Source organism: Thunnus albacares, chromosome 13 (genome assembly GCF_914725855.1).
Source record: "Thunnus albacares chromosome 13, fThuAlb1.1, whole genome shotgun sequence".
In the NCBI taxonomy this organism is placed as follows: domain Eukaryota; kingdom Metazoa; phylum Chordata; class Actinopteri; order Scombriformes; family Scombridae; genus Thunnus; species Thunnus albacares.
In genome coordinates, this window is record NC_058118.1 from 30285462 (window position 1) to 30308731 (window position 23270).

The window sequence follows — 23270 nt, forward strand, 5'->3', positions numbered from 1 at the left end:
ATGGAGAACGAAACAATGGTAACGCCTCTGAAACAACCTATTGTGTTCGAGCTGGAGGGCTTCTTTGTACCACCAGGCTACAGCTCTTTGCTGTTCTTCCTGGCTCTGTTTAACTACATGGTGGTGCTGTTGGGGAATGGTGTGGTGTTGTGTGTCATTGTCATAGATAAGAACTTGCATAGACCCATGTTCATATTGGTTTGTAACCTGGTAGTCTGTGACCTGCTGGGGGCCACAGCGGTGCTGCCTCGCCTCATGATGCACTTCTTGACCGGGCAGAAGAGGATCGTCTACACCCTCGCCATCGCCCAGGCCTTCTGTGTGCACACGTATGGTGCTGCAGTGCAGACTATTTTGGGTGCGATGGCTTATGACAGGTATAGAAACGGACCAGCACTTTAAATGATACACTCAGTGTTTTTAAAACTGTAGGCAGGTGCACATGTGAACATTAAACCAATGTAAGCTTCCTTTAATCTTTCCTCCTGTTCATACATTACAAGATCACTTCCTAATGCACTGTGAGTTTAAGTAAGCAAAAATGTATTAAAATGATATGATGTATATATATGAGGCTTCAGTCATCCAAATTAGCCAAATCAAGTGGATATCTTTCAAAGTTAGTCATTTTTGTACAAAATTCCTTCTTTTTTGTTACTATCTGTCCACTCCTGCTCTAACAGGAAAAACTCAAGAGAAACACAAAGAGATAATTTCATCCCAAAAACCCTGTAATCTTGACACATCTTGTGATTTTGTAAAATGAAACTTGAGTTGAAACAATTAACTTTTATTTATAAGTTGTCTTTTATCCTAAATAATTAATTTATATTTTTAGTCTTTGCATAAAAACAGTTTTCTGTGTATCCCTTTCCTTTTGTAAAGCCTTCCTCCACCAGTCTGGCAACCTTCTTTGTTGATTTTGCATCCATTATTTTAAAAAGTGTAATTAGGTTTATATGTTTGTGTGTGAAAGAAACCTTAAATTTAATTAATAATGCATAAATGCTGCTCTCCCTTTGCAGGTACATTGCTGTGTGTGAACCGCTCAGGTATCACACCATCATGACATCAGCTCGACTGCACTTCTGCTGCGCCCTGGCCTGGCTCATCGCTCTGCTGTGTATTGCTGTACTTTTTGCCTTCCACATGAACACACAGCTGTGTGGCAACATCATCCGGCACGTCTACTGCAGCAACCGCTCAATCCTGAGCCTGGCCTGCGGTCCCACCCTCTCAAATAACATCTATGGTTAGTACATTGGTGAGAATAAAGCTACAGATCTACAGCAAAACATGTGGTTTTGGTGGTGTGTCAGGCAGTGTTGGCTGTAGTTAACTTCTCTTTACTCAGTTATTAAGTCATTTTACCCACATTTAGTGCAGTTTCTCTTTAAACTTTTCTTCCTCCACAAACAATACTAGTGTAAAGCAAAGTACAACTTCACACTATAACCGATCAGTTTGTATTCTAATCATGTGATGAGACTATTTAAACAGAGTCACAGTATAGTCTTGGTTCATGTTCAAGGGTAGTTTTTAACAAAACAAATTGCCGTTTGTGAGCTGTAGTTCTGTAAGGTCAGCTGAGTGTATAATAAAACACATATATTTAATATTTAATTGTTTAAATGAGAGGTCCTTGCAGCAATAACTGTCCTGTTACTAGAGGACAAAATGAGTTAAATGGATGATAGAAGGTTTACGTGATACTTGTTAATTGTGATTTTCTAAAATGTTTTTCTAGGTCTGTCCATGACCTGGTCCTTGAGTACAGGTGTCTTCCTCATCATTGCTTTTTCCTACATCAGGATCCTGCATGCTTCCGTTAAACAAGGCCGATCTGACAGTGGCGCCCGAAGCAAGGCCTTTCAGACATGCGCACCGCACCTTGTTGTGTATCTGCTCTTCGAAATTGCTTCAGTGATCATAATTGTGAGTCACCGGTTCCCCTCAGTCTCCCAAAACATCAAGAAGTTCTTTAGCATCATGGTTGTCATCATTCCACCAGCCATCAACCCCATCATCTACGGACTGGTCAGTAAAGAGTTACGTGGCAGCATCATCAAGCATTTTACCAGTCAAGCCTGTCGCAAAAAATGAGAGGGGTCAACTTCTTCAGATCATTATATTCTATTTATATATTCTATATTCATTATATATATAGATATGTGTAGAATTTTTAAAGCCTGTTTCCAATAACTTAGTACATCTCATTGTGATCTGAGGTGCATACCATATAATCACTGTTCTGGTTCAGGACCTTTGCTGCGTGTCATCCCCCTTTCTCTCTGTCCTCGTCTGTCTGTATCTACTTTCAACTATATGAAAAATAAATATTAGTGCAATATCTTTGTTTTCATTTGTCAGCCTGATATTGAATACAAATAATGAGGGATGGAAAGACTACTGCAGAGTGAAGAAAAAAGAAGAATAGAAGACAAATATTTCTCATTCCAGTTGTCCAACAGTTGACACTGTACTTGGAAAGGTACCAATTTGCCAACTTTTTCAAAATAAAGATGATGAGTGATGGACAATATGTGTCTATATCCAAATTAAAATAAAGCCACTTTACTGGAACATAATGGAAGATGAACATGTTCAGGCTGTCAAACAGAACATGGATGAATGAATTAGTCTGGAAAAAAATTATTAAAAGTCATAGTTACCAGTGAGTGCTGAAACAAAAATGTCTGTGGATTATCTTGGTGTAATCCAAGGTGTGATACAGAGTTATCATTATTATTATTATTATGATTACAGTTAAATACAGTTTGATTTTTTGTTGTTCAGGTGGATAGAAAACTACACCTATAACAGCTTCACACTTCAGATGGAAGAGTTAGAGGTCGCAAAGGACTCTACATACCCTGTCTTTTTCTTGTTCTTTGTTTCCTACATAGTTATGAATATAGACATTTCTGTTCTGATTTTCATTGACAAAAACCTTCACCAACCTATGTACAGTATCTCCTGTTTTGCAACTTGTCAGTCAGTGACATAATTGAAAGCACTCATGTTGTGCCCTCTTTGCTTGCAGATATCTTGCTAGCTCCCTCTGAGTGACTCTTTAGTTATTATGAGTCAAAGCTTTTACCTCACCGTTGTTCGGTACCACTTCCCACACTGTACTCATGATTATGGCCTTTGATAAATATGTTGCCATTTCCAATCCCTTGCGCTATGCTGCCATAATGACTAAGTGGCATGTTTGAGTTTCCCTCTGTGAATGTGTTACATGTTTGTGGCTTCAACTTCACTGCGCTGCTTTTTACTGCTTGTAGTCAGTGTAGTCAAACGTGTTCATTTCATCAGTGAAAACCATGATGGAAAATATTTGCTGTTGCTGCTGTCTTTTTTGACATTGAAAAAAGATAACTAAATAAAAAGTAAGCTTTCTAACCAAAAACTATGACTATTGTAGTTTGGGCTGAGGGATTATTAGCAACATTACTCCAAATAAAGTAGTAGCTACTTTGGCAGATATGCCAGCATGTTTACAACTTGTCTGATAGTCTGACTCATGCTTGTTCCCTCATTGGACCTTTTTTTTTTAGAAACGTCTCTGTGCTGAGACTTATATAGCAATAAGTATGTTATCATCAATGATAAAACTGACGGCCGGTTAGGGTTAGGGTTAGTTGTCATGGCTATAGAACAAAGTTTTTCTTTAAGGAATAAAATCTAATAGTCAGCCTGACCCATAGCGTCACAATAGCTACATTTATGGGAAATAAATATGCCAGGCCCCTCTGAGAATCATCACTTTATTGTGGTGGAGGGGTTTGCGTGTCCCTGTGACCCCGGGGTCTGTGTTGGTGTACTCTCTTATTTTCTGGAGTTGCCCAGGGTGAGAGGCGCCCAGCGGGTGTTGGGATACTCACAGGTGAATATCTAAGTAGCTGAGTGCTGTAGTTTTGGAGTTTTCCCTGCGGAGCGAGAGGGTTGCCTCCTTGCAATTATGTGTCACTGGGTGGAAGGCTCTAACTGTTGTTTGTGTGTATCTGGCCTTCTTGGGGTCTCTGGGTGGAGCCCTGTATGGGGTCCTGGATGGGGCACAGCCTGGAGACTCCATAGTTCTGTTGGGGAAATTCAACATTCATGTGGACAAAAATGGAGAATTCTGGAGGAGGAGGGATGAAGGGAATCACTGGATTTAATTCATCAGGTCCAGCTGTGGAGGGGAGCCATGAACTAGCCAATGAGCTAAACCTGTACTTTAACAGATTTGACTCAACCGCCACCATCGGGAGATCAGCAGGATATGTCTCCACTAACACCCCAATCCACAAATCCTCTGCCCCTATCCATTACTCAGTTGCTGTCCTTCCCTTTCCTTTTCCATGCCCCACCACAGCTGCTGCGGAGAATAGTGCAGGAGGCAGAACCACTTCAACACCCCTCTCAACGGAGACAACCTCACCACAAACACTGCACATGATTAAAAAAACCCTCTCTGTTTCCAATCTATGATTCATCTTCTGACACACCCTACAGGACCCCAGCTAGCTGCACAAAAACTTCCAGATCATTTCACTGTCGAATTTCACAATAAAGGCCCTTTCAAAATATCACACTCCAAAATATATGCTAGCAAGCTGGGGTCCTCACAGAAACCTGTCTTGTAAATACTTTTTTTTGTTATTGGTTTTTTTCCACCTCTGCACTGTAAATATTTTTGCCACTCTTGTTTGGGAACTTGGTGTGAATAAAAAAATCACCACACTGAAGTTTTCTCGTCGTCTGAGCCATCATTGGTACCTCCTTGAAGCAAACCCGCGTACATATATACATATCTAGTCTAAGTTACTTTTTTAAGAAAAGATGAGTGGGATGTAAATGCCTCCGTCGTTCTTAATTGTTTGTTGATGTACCTATCTCAATTTCTCTATTACTTTACGAGTAAATCATCCATATTTATTGAATAATGCACTGCATTTTTACCCCCTGATCTACCTGTAGTGGTTTTGGATTAGCCTTACACCTTAACTTTAACCTTAAAGCAGGATAATTTAGACTGCTCATGAAGGTGAGTGAAAAGTTTTGGTAGAAGGGGGGGTGAACAGAGCGACAAACATTACTGACGTAGTAGTAACTGATTCCCCTGAAAGATGAAATCAGGTCTATAAATGTTGCATCAGAGGAGATCTTGATCAATGCTGGTGGATGTTACCAGCAATGAGCAGGGAGACACAAGAAAGAGAAGAGATTAGAAATTAGAGACACTCAAAGTAAGTATTACTGATCTGCAAGTTTCCTCAAAGTTTTCATACTTGAATTATATAATGTCTGATTAAAGTAAAAATATATGTTTAGAACATTCACACCTTCAGCTTTCATTGTTACTACTTTCATGATTTGTGAAACTACCTCTTATGGAAATTCAGGTGTTGCAGCAGCCCCAAAAGGCACAAACATGTAAAAAAAAATTTAATGTAAAACAATTATGAGAATTATGTGAATTACTTGGCTTGCTGATTGCTGTTTGGATGCAATAGCTAACAGGTGATTTTGGTGAGAGAGAGATAGCAAGCGAGAGAACGACAGCTGAGAGACTAAGTGGGAGAGACAGAAGCCTCTAGTTACTGATTACAGTGACAAACACAAGCAGCACTCTGAATTTCATGAGTTTGTTTTGCCTGTCTGTGTATTTTGGTGCCAAGTGCAGCACGCATGGTGCACAGGTGGGAAGAGAGAAACAGGTATTCCAAGCATACCTGGGGTAATCTGTAATTTTCAGTCATGTGTAGTTTAACAATCAGTACTATGTCTTAACATGATCTCTGATATTTAAATAGTCAGGATGTTAATTGTGACATTTACAGTATTATTTTGTTCTTTCAGGTTAATGGAAAACTACACCTACAACAGCCCCACATTACAGCTGGAGGGGTTAAATGTCTCAAAAGGCTCTGTCTACCCTGTGTTTCTCTTCCTCTTTTTCTCCTACTTGTTTATCATTTTTGCAAATGTTGGCATTGCTGTTCTAGTTTTCACTGACAAGAGCCTTCACCAGCCCATGTATCTCCTTTTCTGGAACCTGTCAGTCAATGACATCCTTGGAAACTCTATCTTAGTGCCCCGTTTGCTTATAGACATGTTGAGGCCTCCCTCTGAACGCCTCATTAATTATTATGTGTGTTTAGTTCAAGCTTTTATCTCACACATGTTTGGTACCACCACTCACACTGTGCTCATGATTATGGCCTTTGATAGATATGTTGCCATCTGCAATCCTCTACGCTATGCTGCCATAATGAACAACAAGATGGTGATCAAGCTGACAGTTTCTGCCTGGGGAGTGGCTTTTGTTTTGGTTGGGATTTTGCTCGGTCTGACCATACGGCTGAACCGATGCAGGACTCTCATCACAAGTCCCTATTGTGACAATGCTGCTCTATTTAGGCTCTCCTGTGAGAGTGTATTCATTAATAATGTGTATGGTCTCACTTTCACTGTCGTCCTGTTTACAGGTTCTATAGGCAGCATTGTTCTCACCTATACTAAGATTACAGTAGTTTGTCTAACTAGTAAGAACAAGTCTTTGAACAGTAAAGCCTTTAAAACCTGCAGCACTCATCTGACTGTTTATCTTATCATGCTGATCAGTGGAATATTAATTATTACTCTTCATCGTTTCCCTCAGTACTCACACTACAGGAAACTCTGTAGCATTTTATTTCATGTCATCCCTGGAGGCCTCAACCCCATTATTTATGGTGTGCAGTCCAAAGAGATACGGAAATTCTTCTCAAAATCGTTCAAGCACAAGAAAGTTTTGCCATCATTGTGAAGAGAATTTCCAGAAGGAATGTATGTATCAAATCAAATAACTATGAACTAAGAGTTCCCTACCATGTACTTCAGTTTGTCACTTGTAAATAAAGCTTAATTTATGTTTGATGCAAGGGTTTAATGGGAGTCCTGCTTAGGTTTTGATATGTAGTTCAGCACTAGACTTCACCCACTGATGGCACCACTGTGTTGTAGGGGTGTGCCCAAATACAAATACATTATTTGGCAAAGCACAAATAGTTTTTTTGTTTGTTTGTTTGTTTTTTACAAATATTTGTTTCATACAAATATTCTAAAAATTATTTGTTTTTGAGAAGAAAAAAAAAACATGTCAAATACCAGTGTGCATCTGTCAGCAGGTCTCAACAAGGGGAGTCATATCCACCTGCTACATGATGCACATTTCTTAATTTTGACATCACTTCCAGAGTTGGGGATGTTCCCCAGAGATAAAGCTGAACTACTAACACATGCAAAGTGCTCCCAAGGGACTCTCCCTAACCTGTTGTTCCCCTTCTCCATTCCACAAAGTTAGGTTGTAAAAAATAGGCAATAAATGAAAAGTTCAAATCAATAATTGCCTTTGAAGTTCTTCCCTACACATTACATGGTGTGCTGTCTCTGTGTTATGGGTGTATAAATAGGAAGAGGTCTGTCTGCAATGAGAAGATGAGTAAAGTTTTAGCTCAGTCGTCTGTGATCTGGGAGACTCCAATTAGAGACCTGGTGTGGGGACCTCCTTCGTAAGCTTGTTTATTCATGAACATTTATTGTAACACTTTAATTTTCTAAAATTAAAAGTGTAATAAAAACAAAAACAGGATTTTTAAGTCTCTTTCCACTTTTATTCAAACACAAATACAAATATTTTTTCTGCCTCAACAAATACAAATACAAATACTGGGCTCTCTGCACATCTCTACTGTATTGAGGCCATATCATGCTTGAATTATCCAGCCCACAGTAACAGTTTCACTTCACTTTGTAATACAGCAACAGTGAGATATGCACATACTTATAACTTGAATTACATCCAGGTAGATGATATTTTTCCTCATGACATTACTGAATAGGAGGCAGCAATACATGTGTTTATGTCATTAAGAAAAACCCTTGAATGACGAGGTGTGTCCAAACTTTTGACTGCTGTACATACAGTATATAGTAAATATAAAGTAAGTAAAGCTGTACACCCATTTGACATCATGTCAACTGCTAAATGTAACATAGAGTTAAATGTTTTTTGCAAGGAAAAAGAAGCACAAACTGCTTTATGTACTTACTTTTCTGGTACTTAGTGTACCAGCATAACATGCTAGTGTGCCCTGTTGTTTTCTGGCCTAAATACATAAGCTTACTTTTTTAAATAAAATATGAGTGATATATAAATCCAGCCTTCATTCTTATTTATTTGTTGATGCACCTATCTCAACTTTTCCATTACTTTCTTCCATCACTGAACATTTGCAAACATACTATATGGGTGAGAATAGTAACTTCCAAATTGGAGTTATTCTACAACATCTATTGAATAATGCACTGCATTTTAAAAGTTCCTCCTGATCACCTGTAGTGGATTTGGAGTTGCCTTACACCTTAAGTTTAATCTTAAAGCAGGATAATTTAGTATGCTCATGAAGGTGAGTGGAAACTTTTGGTAGAAGGGGAGGGTGAACAGGGTGACAAACATCTCTTTGTCTCAGAACAAAAAGTTTGCAGCTTGTTGACAGTTAACAGCCTGACATTATCTGACATAATGCTAACTGATTCCCCTAAAGATAAAATCATGTCTATAAAGGTTGCAACAGAGGAGATCTTGATCAGTGCTGGTGGGTATTACAAGCAATGAGCAGGGAGACACAAGACAGAGAAGAAAAGAGATTGAAACCAGAGACACTCAAAGTAAGTATTACTGGTCTGCAAGATTCCTCACAGTAATTTTCATAAATTGTGATCAAAATAAAAACATATGTTATGCACATCACTCAGAACTGGTTCTTACAATGTGCTGTCTGACCATGTTGGAAATCAAATGTGTTTATAGTTTTTCCAAACGGCTTCACTGAAAGGCGAAGAGGAAAGCTGACCATCACAGAGAGGAGAGGGGGACGATAATAATAATAATAATAATACATGATACTTATGTAGTGCTTTTCAAGAACTCTTCAAGAAATTTTCAAGAGCATCCTACCTGCATGCTAGAGCTAAGTGGTGCACTGCCAAAACTATCCGGATGGAAGTCAAGCACTAGAATTATTGTTCTGCATGTCGGAGTGTGTGGATTATTAAACTATTTTGACAGTAATTGTTTGGGTCAGGGAGCATACCGAACTAAACATCTTGTTACACCCATAATTAACAGTATTATTTTGTTCTTTCAGGTTGATGGAAAACTACACCTACAACAGCCCCACGTTACAGCTGGAAGGGTTAAATGTCTCAAAAGGCTCTGTCTACCCTGTGTTTCTCTTTCTCTTGTTCTCCTACCTGTTTATAATTGTTGCAAATGTTGGCATTGCTTTTATGGTTTTCACTGACAAGAGCCTTCATCAGCCCATGTATCTCCTTTTCTGGAACCTGTCAGTCAATGACATCCTTGGAAACTCTATCTTAGAGCCCCGTTTGCTTGTAGACATGTTGAGGCCTCCCTCTGAACGCATCATCAGTTATTATGAGTGTGTGGTCCAAGCTTTTACCACACATATGTTCAGTACCACCGCTCACACTGTGCTCATGATTATGGCCTTTGATAGATATGTTGCCATCTGCAATCCTCTACGCTATGCTGCCATAATGAGTAACAAAATGTTGATCAAGCTGACAGTTTCTGCCTGGGGAGTGGCCTTTGTTTTGGTTGGGATTCTGCTCGGTCTGACCATACGGCTGAACCGATGCAGGACTCTGATCAGGAGCCCTTATTGTGATAATGCTGCATTGTTTAAACTCTCCTGTGAAAGTGTATTCATTAATAATGTCTATGGCCTCACTTTCACTGTAGTCCTGTTTACAGGTTCTATAGGCAGCATGGTTCTCACCTATACTAAGATTACAGTAGTTTGTCTAACCAGTAAGAACAAGTCTTTGAACAGTAAAGCTTTGAAAACCTGTAGCACTCATCTAGTTGTGTATCTGATTATGCTGTTCAGTGGAATGTCTATCATTACTCTGCATCGCTTTCCTAAATATTCATACAGCAGAAAATTTGTTGCCATTTTGTATCATATCATCCCTGGCAGCCTCAACCCCATTATTTATGGCATGCAGTCCAAAGAGATACGAAGATTTTTGTCAAAGTTGTTTGATTCCAAGAAGGTTTTGCCATCATTTTAAGGAGAATATTCTATGTTTATTTGTACATTTATCAACATAAATAACATAAAATGTGACCCAAGAGTAGCCTTATGTATTCCATGTTCATGAGAATGTCCCATGTTCACAGGTGACCGACATGGGCCTGAATGTAATAGATGTTCATTTATATGTAAAAGTTTGCACTGCCAACCCTCCAGTCACAAGCTCACTTCTCTAACCTTTATGCCACCACTGCATATTAGAAAACAGGCACTGGAAGTGAAATCCTAATTGGAATTCTGATCGGTCTGACCATCTAGCTGAACCAATGCAAGACTCTGATCACAAGTCCCCATAGTGACAATGCTGCTCTATTTAGGCTCTCCTGTGAAAGTATATTAATCATTAATGTCGATGGCCTCATTTTCACTGTAGTCCTGTTTACAGGTTCTATAGGCAGCATGGTTCTCACAGTTTACAGTAGTTTGTCTGAGCACTCATCTAGTTGTTTATCTTATCATGCTGATCAGTGGAATATTAATTATTACTCTTCATCGCTTCCCCCAGTACTCAGATTACAGGAAACTCTGCATGAATGAAGGAGCAGTTGCTTCAATTTGCTGAGCATTATGCCGTGGTCATTGGAGACAAACGTTTCAGGAAGAATGGTCCAGGTATCTTTGGATAATTCGTAATTCATTTGTAATTCAAAAACCAAAAAACGGTAAATCTGTTATTTGTTTCAAAACAAAAAAATGTTTTTGGTGTCCGAATTAAATAATGAAAAACCAATCAAACCTGGCCCGTTTTTGGTTTTTGCCGATTCATTTTACCGTTATTCTTTTTTGGATTGAATATCAAGCAGGTCTGCAGACATTCAGCCAATTCGTTTTTGCGTTTGCAACCAAAAACGGAAGTCATGTGGTTTTTTCCTTTTTTCATTTTAAACCAAAGATGAAAAACTAAATCACGTGATCTATTCCTTTTTTGTTTCCCAACGAAAATCCAGAAAACCAAATTCAAAAGCAATTTTGGTTTAGAAATCAAGTATTTCTTGTCAGTTTTGTACGATAGGCGTTTTGTACGATAGGCTATGGTGGTGTCTTCACCATAGCAACGTTCGCTGAGGATCATGGGTAGGCTAATGTAGCCGCTTCCGCTATCGTAAAAAACTGACAAAAATACTTGATTTCTAAACCAAAATTGCCCGGTCTTTTGAATTTGGTTTTCTGGATTTTCATTGGAAAACAAAAAAGGAATAGATCACGTGATTTCATTTTTCGTTTTTGGTTTAAAATGAAAAAAGGAAAAACCACGTGACTTCAGTTTTTGGTTTCAAACACAAAAACGAATTGGCTTGTTGTTGAGCTTACTCATCCTTGAGTACAGATGATAGCTCTAGCTATTCCAAAACGAAGGCTGTGGTGTTTAAGAAAAGAAGGAAGGATGACTGTCATGTGTTGAAGACATACTGACTAACACGCCTCACATTCCAGTTCACTTTAGTTCATTTTCTTTATTATAATAAATCTTAATTTGCTGACATTTTTGATGTGTCCATTCCGGTTCTTTGTCATGGTCTATGCATATGCACCTTCCCATTCACGTAAATTAGAAAGCATGTCCAAACTTTTAATTGACACTGTATATAGTAAAAATAAAGAAAATAAAGCTAAACACACATTTGGCATCATATTAACCACTAAATGTAGCCTAGAGTTTAATGTTTTTTGCATGGAAAACGAGGCATAAATTGCTTTACTGGTACTTAGTGTACCAACATAGCATGTTAGCATGCCCTGTTGTTTCATAGGCTAAATACAAAGGGTTACTTTTTTTTAAAGAAAAGATGAGTAGGGTAAATATGCATCCATCATTCTTAATTATTTGTTGATGTATCGATCTGAACTTTTCTATTACTTTCTTCTGTTGGGCCTCAAACCATGAGGTCACACAGAGAAAGCCTACATGTAACCTGTGAGGCCTGACCACGAGGTGCTTGTTCCTTTGTTTTCCCCGAGACAAAGGAATAGCGCCAAATATGCTGCTTACAGACAATGGGAGTCCATTGCAAACTTAATTTCCAAGGATGCTTTGCGATTTTCACACCTCAGCCGGGAACAGTCAACATACAGTCTCATTGGCGGAGACGCTCCTGCACAGTGGAGCGTCCTGATGACGCAGCCATGACACCACTGCCCCTTTAAAAACTGAACGTGCCCTGAAGCACATGCCTTTCCCATGTCACTGAGCTAGGGCTCACTTCTGTTCCTCTGTGAGTCAGCTGACTAAAGGGGGTACCCCACGCACGTGTTTTCCGCTCATCGAAGATTCACCTCGTCAGACGAGACGAGACTTCGCCCGTGTTCACCCAAACACATTCCTGGATCCGAGAGAGACCGCTGCTGCAACCAGCGTCGTCAAATTCCCTTGAGACGGAAGAAACGCTTCTTCACCGAGTCGACTCTGCTGTTCTCTCTGCCACGCCGCTGAGAGCCAGCTGCCGTGCTTTTTGCCGACCGTGCGAGAACGGCCACCGCCTACATCCGAGCCCAGGACAAAGCCGGACATAACGACGGACTACACACACACCCTGCTCGCTTTCTGAAGTGACCAAGTAAGAGGCATAAGTCTGGGCAGAGGCAGTGTTAGTTGTGTGTTCTTATCAGCATCAGTTGCTGTTGTATAGCATTTAGCTTTTAGCTTTATTGTTGTTGTTTTGTTGTGTTGTTGACGGACCGCCGAGTCCAGTTTTCCTGCTTTACTCTTAGGAGTATTTCAAGTTTGCTGCCTGTTTAGTTGTGTTCACCACGCTAGACTGTTTTGTGTTTGTCCCGCTCGCTGTGTTTGTGCCATCGTGGGCGAGGAAGTAAGTTGCTTTGTCGGTCAGAAACCAGACAACGTGCGTTACAGACTGCCGTCCGTACACACGCTGTCTGTGGACAAAGGAAGCGCTTCTCTTCCTCTCACGATCACTTTCTCTCCCTCTTTCCTCTCCCTTCCGACCTACACATACACACACACACACACATACACGCACCGACATCTTTTGCACATCTGATGGTCAGATAACGTCGGACAAAGCTTCGCTTTGTCTTTCCTTATCCGCCATCAGACACGTGTGTTTTTCCGAGAAGTCGGTGAGTGCGAGACGCTGTCCACCAGGCGGCGCCATCTTGCTTCTGTCTAACCAAGACACCACCATACTCCTGCCATCCGGTTCTCGCGCGACATGACTTCCTCCCATAGTCACGTCCGCGTCGCAGACTGACGACGTTGTCACGTCAGGCCCCGTTGCCATCTTGTCGCACGCACGCACACACACACGCACGCGCACACACATACACCTGCATGTGTCCAACCCTGTACATAGCTGTTTGTGTTTGTTTGGTAGAATTAGATTTTAGGATAGTTGTTTATTGAATGAAGCATTTGTTAACTTTGTTAATTTTGCTAAGTTTAATAAACACTGTTATATCTTTAAAGGGAAGTTCTTCTGTCATTATTGTGTGTAATATTGTGAAAAGTGGCTGATTGAAGGAGTCAGAGCTCGAATTCAACCCTTCTTTGTTCACCCTTGAATATTGATATCTCTCAGATATTAACGTTCTAGGTGAACTCCCATTTATGAGATTACCTTGTTTGGTTATTGGTCCCGGTTTCCGGGTGGCGCCCCGTATTTGTTAATTCATATTAATAATTCTATTAATTGTCATAATTAGTTAATTATCCTTGATGATTGATAAATTGCAAATAATCAACTGTGTTCCTCACAGATCCAACAGTTGGTGCCCAAATTATTGATTAAGGTTAACAATATCTTATTTTCATAATTCATAATTATCTATGATAATTATGAATTATTATCTATGATAATTATCAATTATTGCTAATAACCAAACGCACTACTGCCCGTCCCAACACTTCCATCACTGAGAATTTCGAAACATGTTATGTAGGTGAGAATAGTAAGTACAATATCTATTGAATAACACACTGCATTTTTCATGTGCCTCCTGATCACTTGTAGTGGTTTTGGATTAGCCTTACACCTTAACTTTAACTTTAAAGCAGGATAATTTAGACTGCTCATGAATTAGAGTGAAAGGTTTTGGTGGAAGGGAGGGTGAACAGGGTGACAAACATTACTGACGTGATGATAACCGATTCCCCTAAAGATAAAATCAAGTCTATAAATGTTGCATCAGAGGAGATCTTGATCAGTGCTGGTGGATGTTACCAGCAATGAGCAGGGAGACACAAGAAAGAGAAGACGAGATTGAAACCAGAGACACTCAGGTATTACTGATCTACAAGTTTACTCACAGTTTTCATATCTTCTCAATTGTGATCGAAGTGAAAACATATGTTGCACATTAACTTCTTCAGCTTTCAGTGTTACCATAATGATTTGAAATACTATGAAAGATTTAATGTGATTTGTAATGGAATATTTATATAATAGTGTGACTTAAAACTATCTCTGATAACTTGATTACCAGTCACATTAACAGTATTATTTTGTTCTTTCAGGTTGATGGAAAACTACACCTACAACAGCCCCACATTACAGCTGGAAGGGTTAAATGTCTCAAAGGATTCTACATACCCTGTGCTTCTCTTTCTCTTTTTCTCTTACCTGTTTATAATTGTTGCAAATGCCGGCATTGCTTTTATTGTTTTTGTCGACAAAACCCTTCACCAGCCCATGTATCTCCTTTTCTGGAACCTGTCAATCAATGATATCCTTGGAAACTCTGTCGTAGTGCCACGTTTACTTACAGACATATTGCAGCCTCCCTCTGAACGCATCATCAGTTATTATGAGTGTGTGGTCCAAGCTTTCATCATACATATGTTCAATACTTCTTCCCACACTCTGCTCATGATTATGGCCTTTGACAGATATGTTGCCATCTGCAATCCTCTACGCTATGCTGCCATAATGACCAACAAAATGTTGATCAAACTGACAGTTTCTGCCTGGGGAGTGGCCTTTGTTTTGGTTGGGATTCTGCTCGGTCTGACCATACGGCTGAACCGATGCAGGACTCTGATGAGGAGCATTTATTGTAATAATGCTGCATTGTTTAAACTCTCCTGTGAAAGTGTATTCATTAATAATGTCTATGGCCTCACTTTCACTGTAGTCCTGTTTACAGGTTCTATAGGCAGCATGGTTCTCACCTATACTAAGATTACAGTAGTCTGTCTAACTAGTAAGAACAAGTCTTTGAACAGTAAAGCACTGAAAACCTGTGGCACTCATCTGGTCGTGTATCTGATTATGCTGCTCAGTGGAATGATTGTCATTATTCTGCATCGATTTCCCCAGTTGTCAGATAGCAAAAAAATTGCTGCCGTTTTGTATCATATCATCCCCGGCAGCCTAAACCCCATTATTTATGGCATGCAGTCCAAAGAGATACGAAGATTTTTGTCAAAGTTGTTTGATTCCAAGAAGGTTTTGCCATCATTTTAAGGAGAATATTCTATGTTTATTTGTACATTCATCAACACAAATAACATAACATGTGACCCAAGAGTAGCCTTATGTATTCCATGTTCATGAGAATGTCCCATGTACACAGGTGACCGACATGGGCCTGAATGTAATAGACGTTCATTTATATGTAAAGGTTCTGCACTGCAGGTTTAAAAAACTCAACATATTGGTTGATGTAACTTAAATATCATTTTCCAATTAATCCCTTAAATCAGGTTTTACAGAATTTTGACCAAGACACTAATAATTAACAATTACCATGTTCTGTCTGGTGGACAAACAATGTTTTTAGTTTACTGCTTATTGTATTACTGACAATATCCTCATATACAACATATCAGAGTCGGTCAGGGTTAGAACAATAAAGTCCTGGATTTAACTTTCAGAATTTTGTCACTGGTGTTTTCACAGTGCATGAACCTTTATTAGGACAGACAGGCATGCCATGCCTGAAATTTAGAAATATTACAAAGAGGTTGGATTTGTAGGGATAAAGGACATCTTTGGGTAAAAAGGGCAAGATGTTCATTGAGGCTCAGGGTGAGAGTGTGACTTTGTGTCCTTTTGATTTTAATAACTTGCAATTACTGCTGTTCAGTGAGAGAGACCCAGATACTGTTTTTGTATTGTTTGAGCATGTCTGTAAAGCTGATCTCACTTGGTGTCATTAGATATGATGGGTTAATCCTGAATGGAGACTTGCACATTTATATTATTAAAAAGAATCTGTGGAGCTTGTAAATCTACTGGACAGTTTTGAACTCAAACAACATGTAAATGAAGCCACTCATCAGCATGGTAACACTTTAGATTTAGTCATAACAAAAGGGTTAAATATTGATAATGTCTCAATATTTGAATGACCTATTTCTGATCATCACTGTGTTCTTTGATGCCAACGTAACCTTAACAAAGACTAAAAGGGTTCAGTTCAGCTATACAGCTGTGACTGCTCTTTAAATGACATGTTTGATCATTTCAACAATGGACTGTCATCTACTTTAAATACTGTTGCTCCAGGTTAAAAATAGATCAACTGGCAGATTCTTCCCATGGTTAAACAATAACTGTCTTAATGAGATCAAGAGAATCTGTCAGGCAGCTGAAAGAAAATGGAGGAAAACTAGGCTCACGGTTCACTGTAATATATACAAAGACGCCATGACTGTCTTTCTTTCCCGATGCCTTCAAAACAGCTGTTGTCAAACCCTTACTACAGAAACCCAACCTAGATGGTAATGCACTGACCAGCTATAGGCTGATATCCAACCTTCCATTCATTAGTAAGATACTTGAAAAGATAGTTCCAGTGCAAATAACCTCCTTTCTTAAAGAAAACAATATCCTGGAGGAATTTCAGTCAGGCTTCAGAACCACAGCACTGAAACTGCTCTTACTAAAATAACCAGTGACCTCAGACTAAACTCTGATGAAAATAAGGTCTCAATTATCATCCTCTTAGACCTAAGAGCAGCATTTGATACGATTCACCAGGATATCCTAATCAATCATCTGGAAAAGCAGGTTGGTCTTTCTGACTGTGTGTTAAACTGGTTCAAGACATACATCAAAGGGAGAAAGTTTTACATCAGTCTTGGAGATTATGTGTCTGAGGAACATGACAACTGCTTTGGGGTTCCACAAGGGAGCTGCCTTGGTCCATTATTATTCTCACTGTACATGCTGCCACTTGGTGACATCAACAGAGAGCACAATGTATGTTTCCATAGTTACACGGATGACACACAACTGTACATCTCCGCTGAACCAAATGATGCTGCAGCTATAAACTCCATTACTACCTGTCTTAAGGCAATAAGTAAATGGATGAGCAATAACTTCTTAAAGTTAAATGACAAAACTGACTTCTAGTTGGCTCCAAAACAAAAAGACAAATGCTTTATAATAATCTGGGGAAATTAATTCCCTGGATTAAATCTGAGGTTACAAGTCTTGGTGTTATTTTAGATTCAGATCTAAGCTTTTTACTTGCCGCCCAAAAAGACCCACTGAGAGACTCCAGCTCATTCAAATCTCTGCATCTCAGGTATTAACCAGAACCAAGAGGAGAGAACACATTAGTCCAGCTGTTCTGCATTGGCTTCCTGTAACATTTAGAATTGACTTTAAGGTCCTCCTCCTTACATACAAAGCCCTTAATGGGTTAGGACCAAGCGGCAACCTCTGTGGCTAAAAAATGAAGCCAATGCAGAAATGCCAAAAACCTGCATTCTATCTAATGGCCATCAGGGGACGACTCTACTGGCTGCAAAAGAAGTCTGATTGTATGGAAGCCTATGAGAAAATGACCCTACTTCTCTCTTGATTTATTACCTCAGTAAACTGTTTCCTAATGAGTTTATGGTCTCAATTGCTACTTTCAAGTCTTCTTCAATACAGCATCATGTTCATTTTGTAAATTATGGCCCCATTTAGAGTAAACTAGACGATAAAGCAGTGTATGCTTTAAGGTGTGGCTATGTTGTGATTGACAAGTCCTTACCACAGTGACAGCGTTGCTTATGTAACGTAACCATGGCATATAGGCGTAGTTGCTGCTATTCTACAGTGTGTTTTCAGTTCACTAAAGTTTATTGTAACATTTTGGTCTGCGTAGTCTCTCGGTGCGAAAAGGTGTCAGAAGCGACAACACAATCTTTGCCACAGGCAGTGAGGAGATCCCCTTATTGGCTAAACAGGCCATCTGAGGCCTAGGGAGGCAATATAGCACAGATCTCTCTGACAAGCACCTGGGCAAGGCAGTACGAAACCAACTCTCAGAAGGCCTGGCTAGAATCAACCAGAGCCAGCTCCCTGGCAAGCACAAGGTGTGGTGCTACAACTTCACCCTGTCTCAGTCTGTTTCGCACTAAAGCACTACTGCACTACTGCACTACTACACTTCTTTTAAAATGTTTTATTTTCCATCATATGTACATTCACATGTTTTTATGTTCATTTTATGTGAAAGCACTTGGTGTGTGTAATTTCTTTTGCTGTAAAGCACTTTGAGCTGCATTTTTTTGTATGTAAGGTGCTATACAAATAAAGTTATTATTATTATTATTATGATTATCATTATTATCTCATACTGCCTTGCTTTGATCTGCTCTGCTGGGACTGTCTTCTTAATTTTCTTCCCAGGTACCAGGGTTTTAGAAGGTGGGTTGGAGAATCAGCGAACCAAGCTGCTATGTGTACAGTATGTGTACGCTGTGTTTTTTTATGTGTTTGTGTTTGTGTGTGTGTTTTGGGTTTTTTTTTTTTTTTTTTTTGATAATAAAGTTTTTTGGGTTTATGTGGGGTTGGTAGTATGCCATTATCCCATTGGGTCTTTATGGGGGGTTGACAGCCCCTACTTAGTCTGCCTGTGTGTTTGTGTGTGTGCGTGTGTGTGTGAGATACTGTCTTTTGCATGTGTATTATTGCTTTATTTATTATGCTATCTTTAAGGTGCCTTAGAAGGTTGATTCCAGTTTACTTATGTTCATTTTCTTATACACGGTTCTATCCAGCTACTTCAAAGACCTCCAGGACTTTACAACAGGTTGGCAGCAGTAGGAAGTAGGACTCGCCATGGGGTGTTCTCCCCCATTCTATTTGTAGCGGCCTTTGAAGTCATCCTCTTCTGAGCAAGGCAGACCGCAGGAGGAATAAAACTGCAGACAGGGCAGAGGTTTCCCCCACTTAGGAGCTACATGGACAATGTCACAGTTGTCCTGTAAACAGCTCCATACACAAAAAGGCTTCTAAAGAGGTTAGACGAACTCATGGCAAGAGCATGAATGAAGATCAAGCCTTCCAAGTCGCGTAGTCTCTCGCTACGAAAAGGTGTCAGAAGCGACAACACGGTCTTTGCTGCAGGTGGTGAGGAGATCCCCTATTGGCTAAACAGGCCATCTGAGGCCTAGGGAGGCAATATAGCACAGATCTCTCTGACAAGCACCTGGGCAAGGCAGTACGAAACCAGCTCTCAGAAGGCCTGGCTAGAATCAACCAGAGTCAGCTCCCTGGCAAGTACAAGGTGTGGTGCTACAACTTTACACTGTACAAAAGGGTGATGAGGCCATTGAAGATGTGCGAAATCGTAATGGACAGATTATACAACTTCTACATCCGAAAATGGCTGGGGCTGCCACGGTACTTCTCTGAGACAGGACTCTCTGGGGAAAACTCACTCCAGCTGCAACATCAGGAGATCGTCGGCAGAATGTATGTGGAATTAGCAGGGCTTGGCTGGGGAGAAGCACCACGTCTCTGGTCCAAAGCCACGAAAAAAGAAAGGAAAGTAATGGTTGTGGAAGAGGTGACAAGGGCAGAGCAAGAGCTCTACAAAATCCAACGAGTGGCACAGGGTCGACAGGGATGCTGGACCACATGGGAGGGCACTCTAAATAGATTGGTCAGCTGGGCCGAACTGTGGAAGATCCAACAAGCCAGACTCAATTTCCTGCTTAGTGCAGTGGCCTGTACACTATCAATGAGAAGATTTCAGATTTGAATTATTTATGTATTATTTATCACTGAGAATTTGGAAACATACTATATGGGTGAGAATAGTAACTTCCAAATTGGAGTAAATCTTTTATCTATTGAATAACACACTGCATTTTTTTTTTGATCACCTGTAGTGGTTTTGAATTAGCCTTACACCTTAACATTAATTTTATAACAGGATGATTTAGACTGCTCATGAAGTTGAGTGAAAAGTTAGAAGAAGGGAGAGAGAAAGGGAGGGTGAACAGGGTGACAAACATTACTGACGTGATGATAACCGATTCCCCTAAAGATAAAATCAAGTCTGTAAATGTTGCATCAGAGGAGATTTTGATCAGTGCTGGTGGACATTACCAGCAATGAGCAGGGAGACACAAAAAAGAGAGGACGAGATTGAAACCAGAGACACTCAGGTATTACTGACCTACAAGTTTCCTCACAGTTTTCATATCTTCTCAATTGTGATCGAAGTGAAAACATATGTTGCACATTAACTTCTTCAGCTTTCAGTGTTACCATAATGATTTGAAATACTATGAAAGATTTAATGTGATTTGTAATGGAATATTTATATAATAGTGTTTATATGTATATAGTTAGCTAATGTTGCACTTATTACTGTGACTTAAAACTATCTCTGATAACTTGATTACCAGTCACATTAACAGTATTATTTTGTTCTTTCAGGTTGATGGAAAACTACACCTACAACAGCCCCACATTACAGTTGGAGGGGTTATATGTCTCAAAGGATTCTACGTACCCTGTGCTTCTCTTTCTCTTTTTCTCCTACCTGTTTATAATTGTTGCAAATGCCGGCATTGCTTTTATTGTTTTCGTCGACAAAACCCTTCACCAGCCCATGTATCTCCTTTTCTGGAACCTGTCAATCAATGACATCCTTGGAAACTCTGTCATAGTGCCCCGTTTACTTTTAAACATGTTGCGGCTTCCCTCTGAACGCATCATCAGTTATTATGAGTGTGTGGTCCAAGCTTTCATCACACATATGTTCAGTACCACTTCTCACACCGTGCTCATGATTATGGCCTTTGACAGATATGTGGCCATCTGCAGTCCCTTACGCTATGCTACCATAATGACCAACAAAATGTTGATCAAGCTGACAGTTTCTGCCTGGGGAGTGGCCTTTGTTTTGGTTGGGATTCTGCTCGGTCTGACCATACGGCTGAACCGATGCAGGACTCTGATCAAGAGCCTTTATTGTAGTAATGCTGCATTGTTTAAACTCTCCTGTGAAAGTGTATTCATTAATAATGTCTATGGCCTCACTTTCACTGTAGTCCTGTTTACATGCTCTATAGGCAGCATGGTTCTCACCTATACTAAGATTACAGTAGTCTGTCTAACTAGTAAGAACAAGTCTTTGAACAGTAAAGCTCTGAAAACCTGTAGCACTCATCTGGTTGTGTATCTGATTTTGCTGCTCAGTGGAATGTCTATCATTACTCTGCATCGCTTTCCCGAGTTGTCAGACACCAGAAAATTTGTTGCCATTTTGTATCATATCATCCCCAGCAGCCTCAACCCCATTATTTATGGCATGCAGTCCAAAGAGATACGAAGATTTTTGTCAAAGTTGTTTGATTCCAAGAAGGTTTTGCCATAATTTTAAGGAGAATATTCTATGTTTATTTGTACATTTATCAACATAAATAACATAACATGTGACCCAAGAGTAGCCTTATGTATTCCATGTTCATGAGAATGTCCCATGTTCACAGGTGACCGACATGGGCCTGAATGTAATAGATGTTCATTTATATGTAAAGGTTTGCACTGCCAACCCTCCAGTCACAAGCTCACTTCTCTAACCTTTATGCCACCACTGCATATTAGAAAACAGGCACTGGAAGTGAAATCCTATTTGGAATTCTGATCGGTCTGACCATCTAGCTGAACCAATGCAAGACTCTGATCACAAGTCCCCATAGTGACAATGCTGCTCTATTTAGGCTCTCCTGTGAAAGTATATTAATCATTAATGTCGATGGCCTCATTTTCACTGTAGTCCTGTTTACAGGTTCTATAGGCAGCATGGTTCTCACAGTTTACAGTAGTTTGTCTGAGCACTCATCTAGTTGTTTATCTTATCATGCTGATCAGTGGAATATTAATTATTACTCTTCATCGCTTCCCCCAGTACTCAGATTACAGGAAACTCTGCATGAATGAAGGAGCAGTTGCTTCAATTTGCTGAGCATTATGCCGTGGTCATTGGAGACAAACGTTTCAGGAAGAATGGTCCAGGTATCTTTGGATAATTCGTAATTCATTTGTAATTCAAAAACCAAAAAACGGTAAATCTGTTATTTGTTTCAAAACAAAAAAATGTTTTTGGTGTCAGAATTAAATAATGAAAAACCAATCAAACCTGGCCCGTTTTTGGTTTTTGCCGATTCATTTTACCGTTATTCTTTTTTGGATTGAATATCGAGCAGGTCTGCAGACATTCAGCCAATTCGTTTTTGCGTTTGCAACCAAAAACGGAAGTCACATAGTTTTTTCCTTTTTTCATTTTAAACCAAAGATGAAAAACTAAATCACGTGATCTATTCCTTTTTTGTTTCCCAACGAAAATCCAGAAAACCAAATTCAAAAGCAATTTTGGTTTAGAAATCAAGTATTTTTTGTCAGTTTTGTACGATAGCGGAAGCGGCTACATTAGCCTACCCATGATCCTCAGCGACCATTGCTATGGTGAGGACGCCAGCGACAGCCTTAACATATAGTCAGTATAACATTATGTAGTACTGCAGATTATTGGTTATGATCGGGATCAACGTACTTTACTGTACATTGAATTGTAAAGAAAATAATGTGTGCTATGGACAAAGAAATGAAGTGTATGAAATATAAGAAAGGTGATGAGAGAATAAATTAAACATAAATAATTAATAAATAATTACGTCATGTAACAGTAGAGGTTGAATAAAATGCACAATCTAAAGTCCAGTTTGATGAAAATTACGAAAGTGAAAGTGTAGGGCTTAAATGAGGGATTTGACGTGTAAAGTTCAGTTTCATAACCCCGCCTTCATCCCGTTTACACACACGCGTGGCTGTCGCTGGCGTCTTCACCATAGCAACGGTCGCTAAGGATCATGGGTAGGCTAATGTAGCCGCTTCCGCTATCGTACAAAACTGACAAAAATAC

At 39.7% G+C, this 23270-nt stretch overlaps 5 protein-coding genes across 5 annotated transcripts; all 5 read left to right on the top strand.

Annotated features, from left to right (window-relative positions):
- On the top strand, positions 1-2155 carry LOC122995514 (olfactory receptor 2K2-like). Its single transcript, XM_044370800.1, has 3 exons — positions 1-377; positions 1026-1252; positions 1748-2155. Exons 1-3 carry the CDS (start codon positions 1-3, stop codon positions 2101-2103), a joined length of 960 nt encoding a protein of 319 aa, XP_044226735.1. The 3' UTR covers positions 2104-2155.
- Positions 2156-5851: 3696 nt separating this feature from the next.
- LOC122995825 (olfactory receptor 52L1-like) lies at positions 5852-6796 on the top strand. The gene is made up of 2 exons (XM_044371200.1): positions 5852-6203; positions 6333-6796. Exons 1-2 carry the CDS (start codon positions 5852-5854, stop codon positions 6794-6796), a joined length of 816 nt encoding a protein of 271 aa, XP_044227135.1.
- Positions 6797-9180: 2384 nt separating this feature from the next.
- On the top strand, positions 9181-10215 carry LOC122995588 (olfactory receptor 146-like). The gene has a single exon (XM_044370896.1). It carries the CDS (start codon positions 9184-9186, stop codon positions 10126-10128), a length of 945 nt encoding a protein of 314 aa, XP_044226831.1. The 5' UTR covers positions 9181-9183; the 3' UTR covers positions 10129-10215.
- Positions 10216-14623: 4408 nt separating this feature from the next.
- Positions 14624-15571, top strand: LOC122995585 (olfactory receptor 146-like). The gene has a single exon (XM_044370892.1). The coding sequence runs from the start codon at positions 14627-14629 to the stop codon at positions 15569-15571; it is 945 nt and encodes a 314-aa protein (XP_044226827.1). The 5' UTR covers positions 14624-14626.
- Positions 15572-20780: 5209 nt separating this feature from the next.
- LOC122995565 (olfactory receptor 52K1-like) lies at positions 20781-21726 on the top strand. Its single transcript, XM_044370874.1, has one exon. The coding sequence runs from the start codon at positions 20784-20786 to the stop codon at positions 21720-21722; it is 939 nt and encodes a 312-aa protein (XP_044226809.1). The 5' UTR covers positions 20781-20783; the 3' UTR covers positions 21723-21726.
- The last annotated feature ends 1544 nt before the right edge of the window (positions 21727-23270 follow it).

What these genes read in the sequence shown, in the direction of transcription:
- LOC122995514 (XM_044370800.1), top strand. Translation starts at nt 1, where the DNA reads ATGGAGAACGAAACAATGGTAACGCCTCTGAAACAACCTATTGTGTTC. An exon ending in GGTGCGATGGCTTATGACAG is followed by an intron (nt 378 to 1,025) that starts GTATAGAAACGG and finishes CTCCCTTTGCAG; the next exon opens with GTACATTGCTGTGTGTGAAC. An exon ending in CCTCTCAAATAACATCTATG is followed by an intron (nt 1,253 to 1,747) that starts GTTAGTACATTG and finishes ATGTTTTTCTAG; the next exon opens with GTCTGTCCATGACCTGGTCC.
- LOC122995825 (XM_044371200.1), top strand. Translation starts at nt 5,852, where the DNA reads ATGGAAAACTACACCTACAACAGCCCCACATTACAGCTGGAGGGGTTA. An exon ending in CACTCACACTGTGCTCATGA is followed by an intron (nt 6,204 to 6,332) that starts TTATGGCCTTTG and finishes TTGGGATTTTGC; the next exon opens with TCGGTCTGACCATACGGCTG.
- LOC122995588 (XM_044370896.1), top strand. Translation starts at nt 9,184, where the DNA reads ATGGAAAACTACACCTACAACAGCCCCACGTTACAGCTGGAAGGGTTA.
- LOC122995585 (XM_044370892.1), top strand. Translation starts at nt 14,627, where the DNA reads ATGGAAAACTACACCTACAACAGCCCCACATTACAGCTGGAAGGGTTA.
- LOC122995565 (XM_044370874.1), top strand. Translation starts at nt 20,784, where the DNA reads ATGGAAAACTACACCTACAACAGCCCCACATTACAGTTGGAGGGGTTA.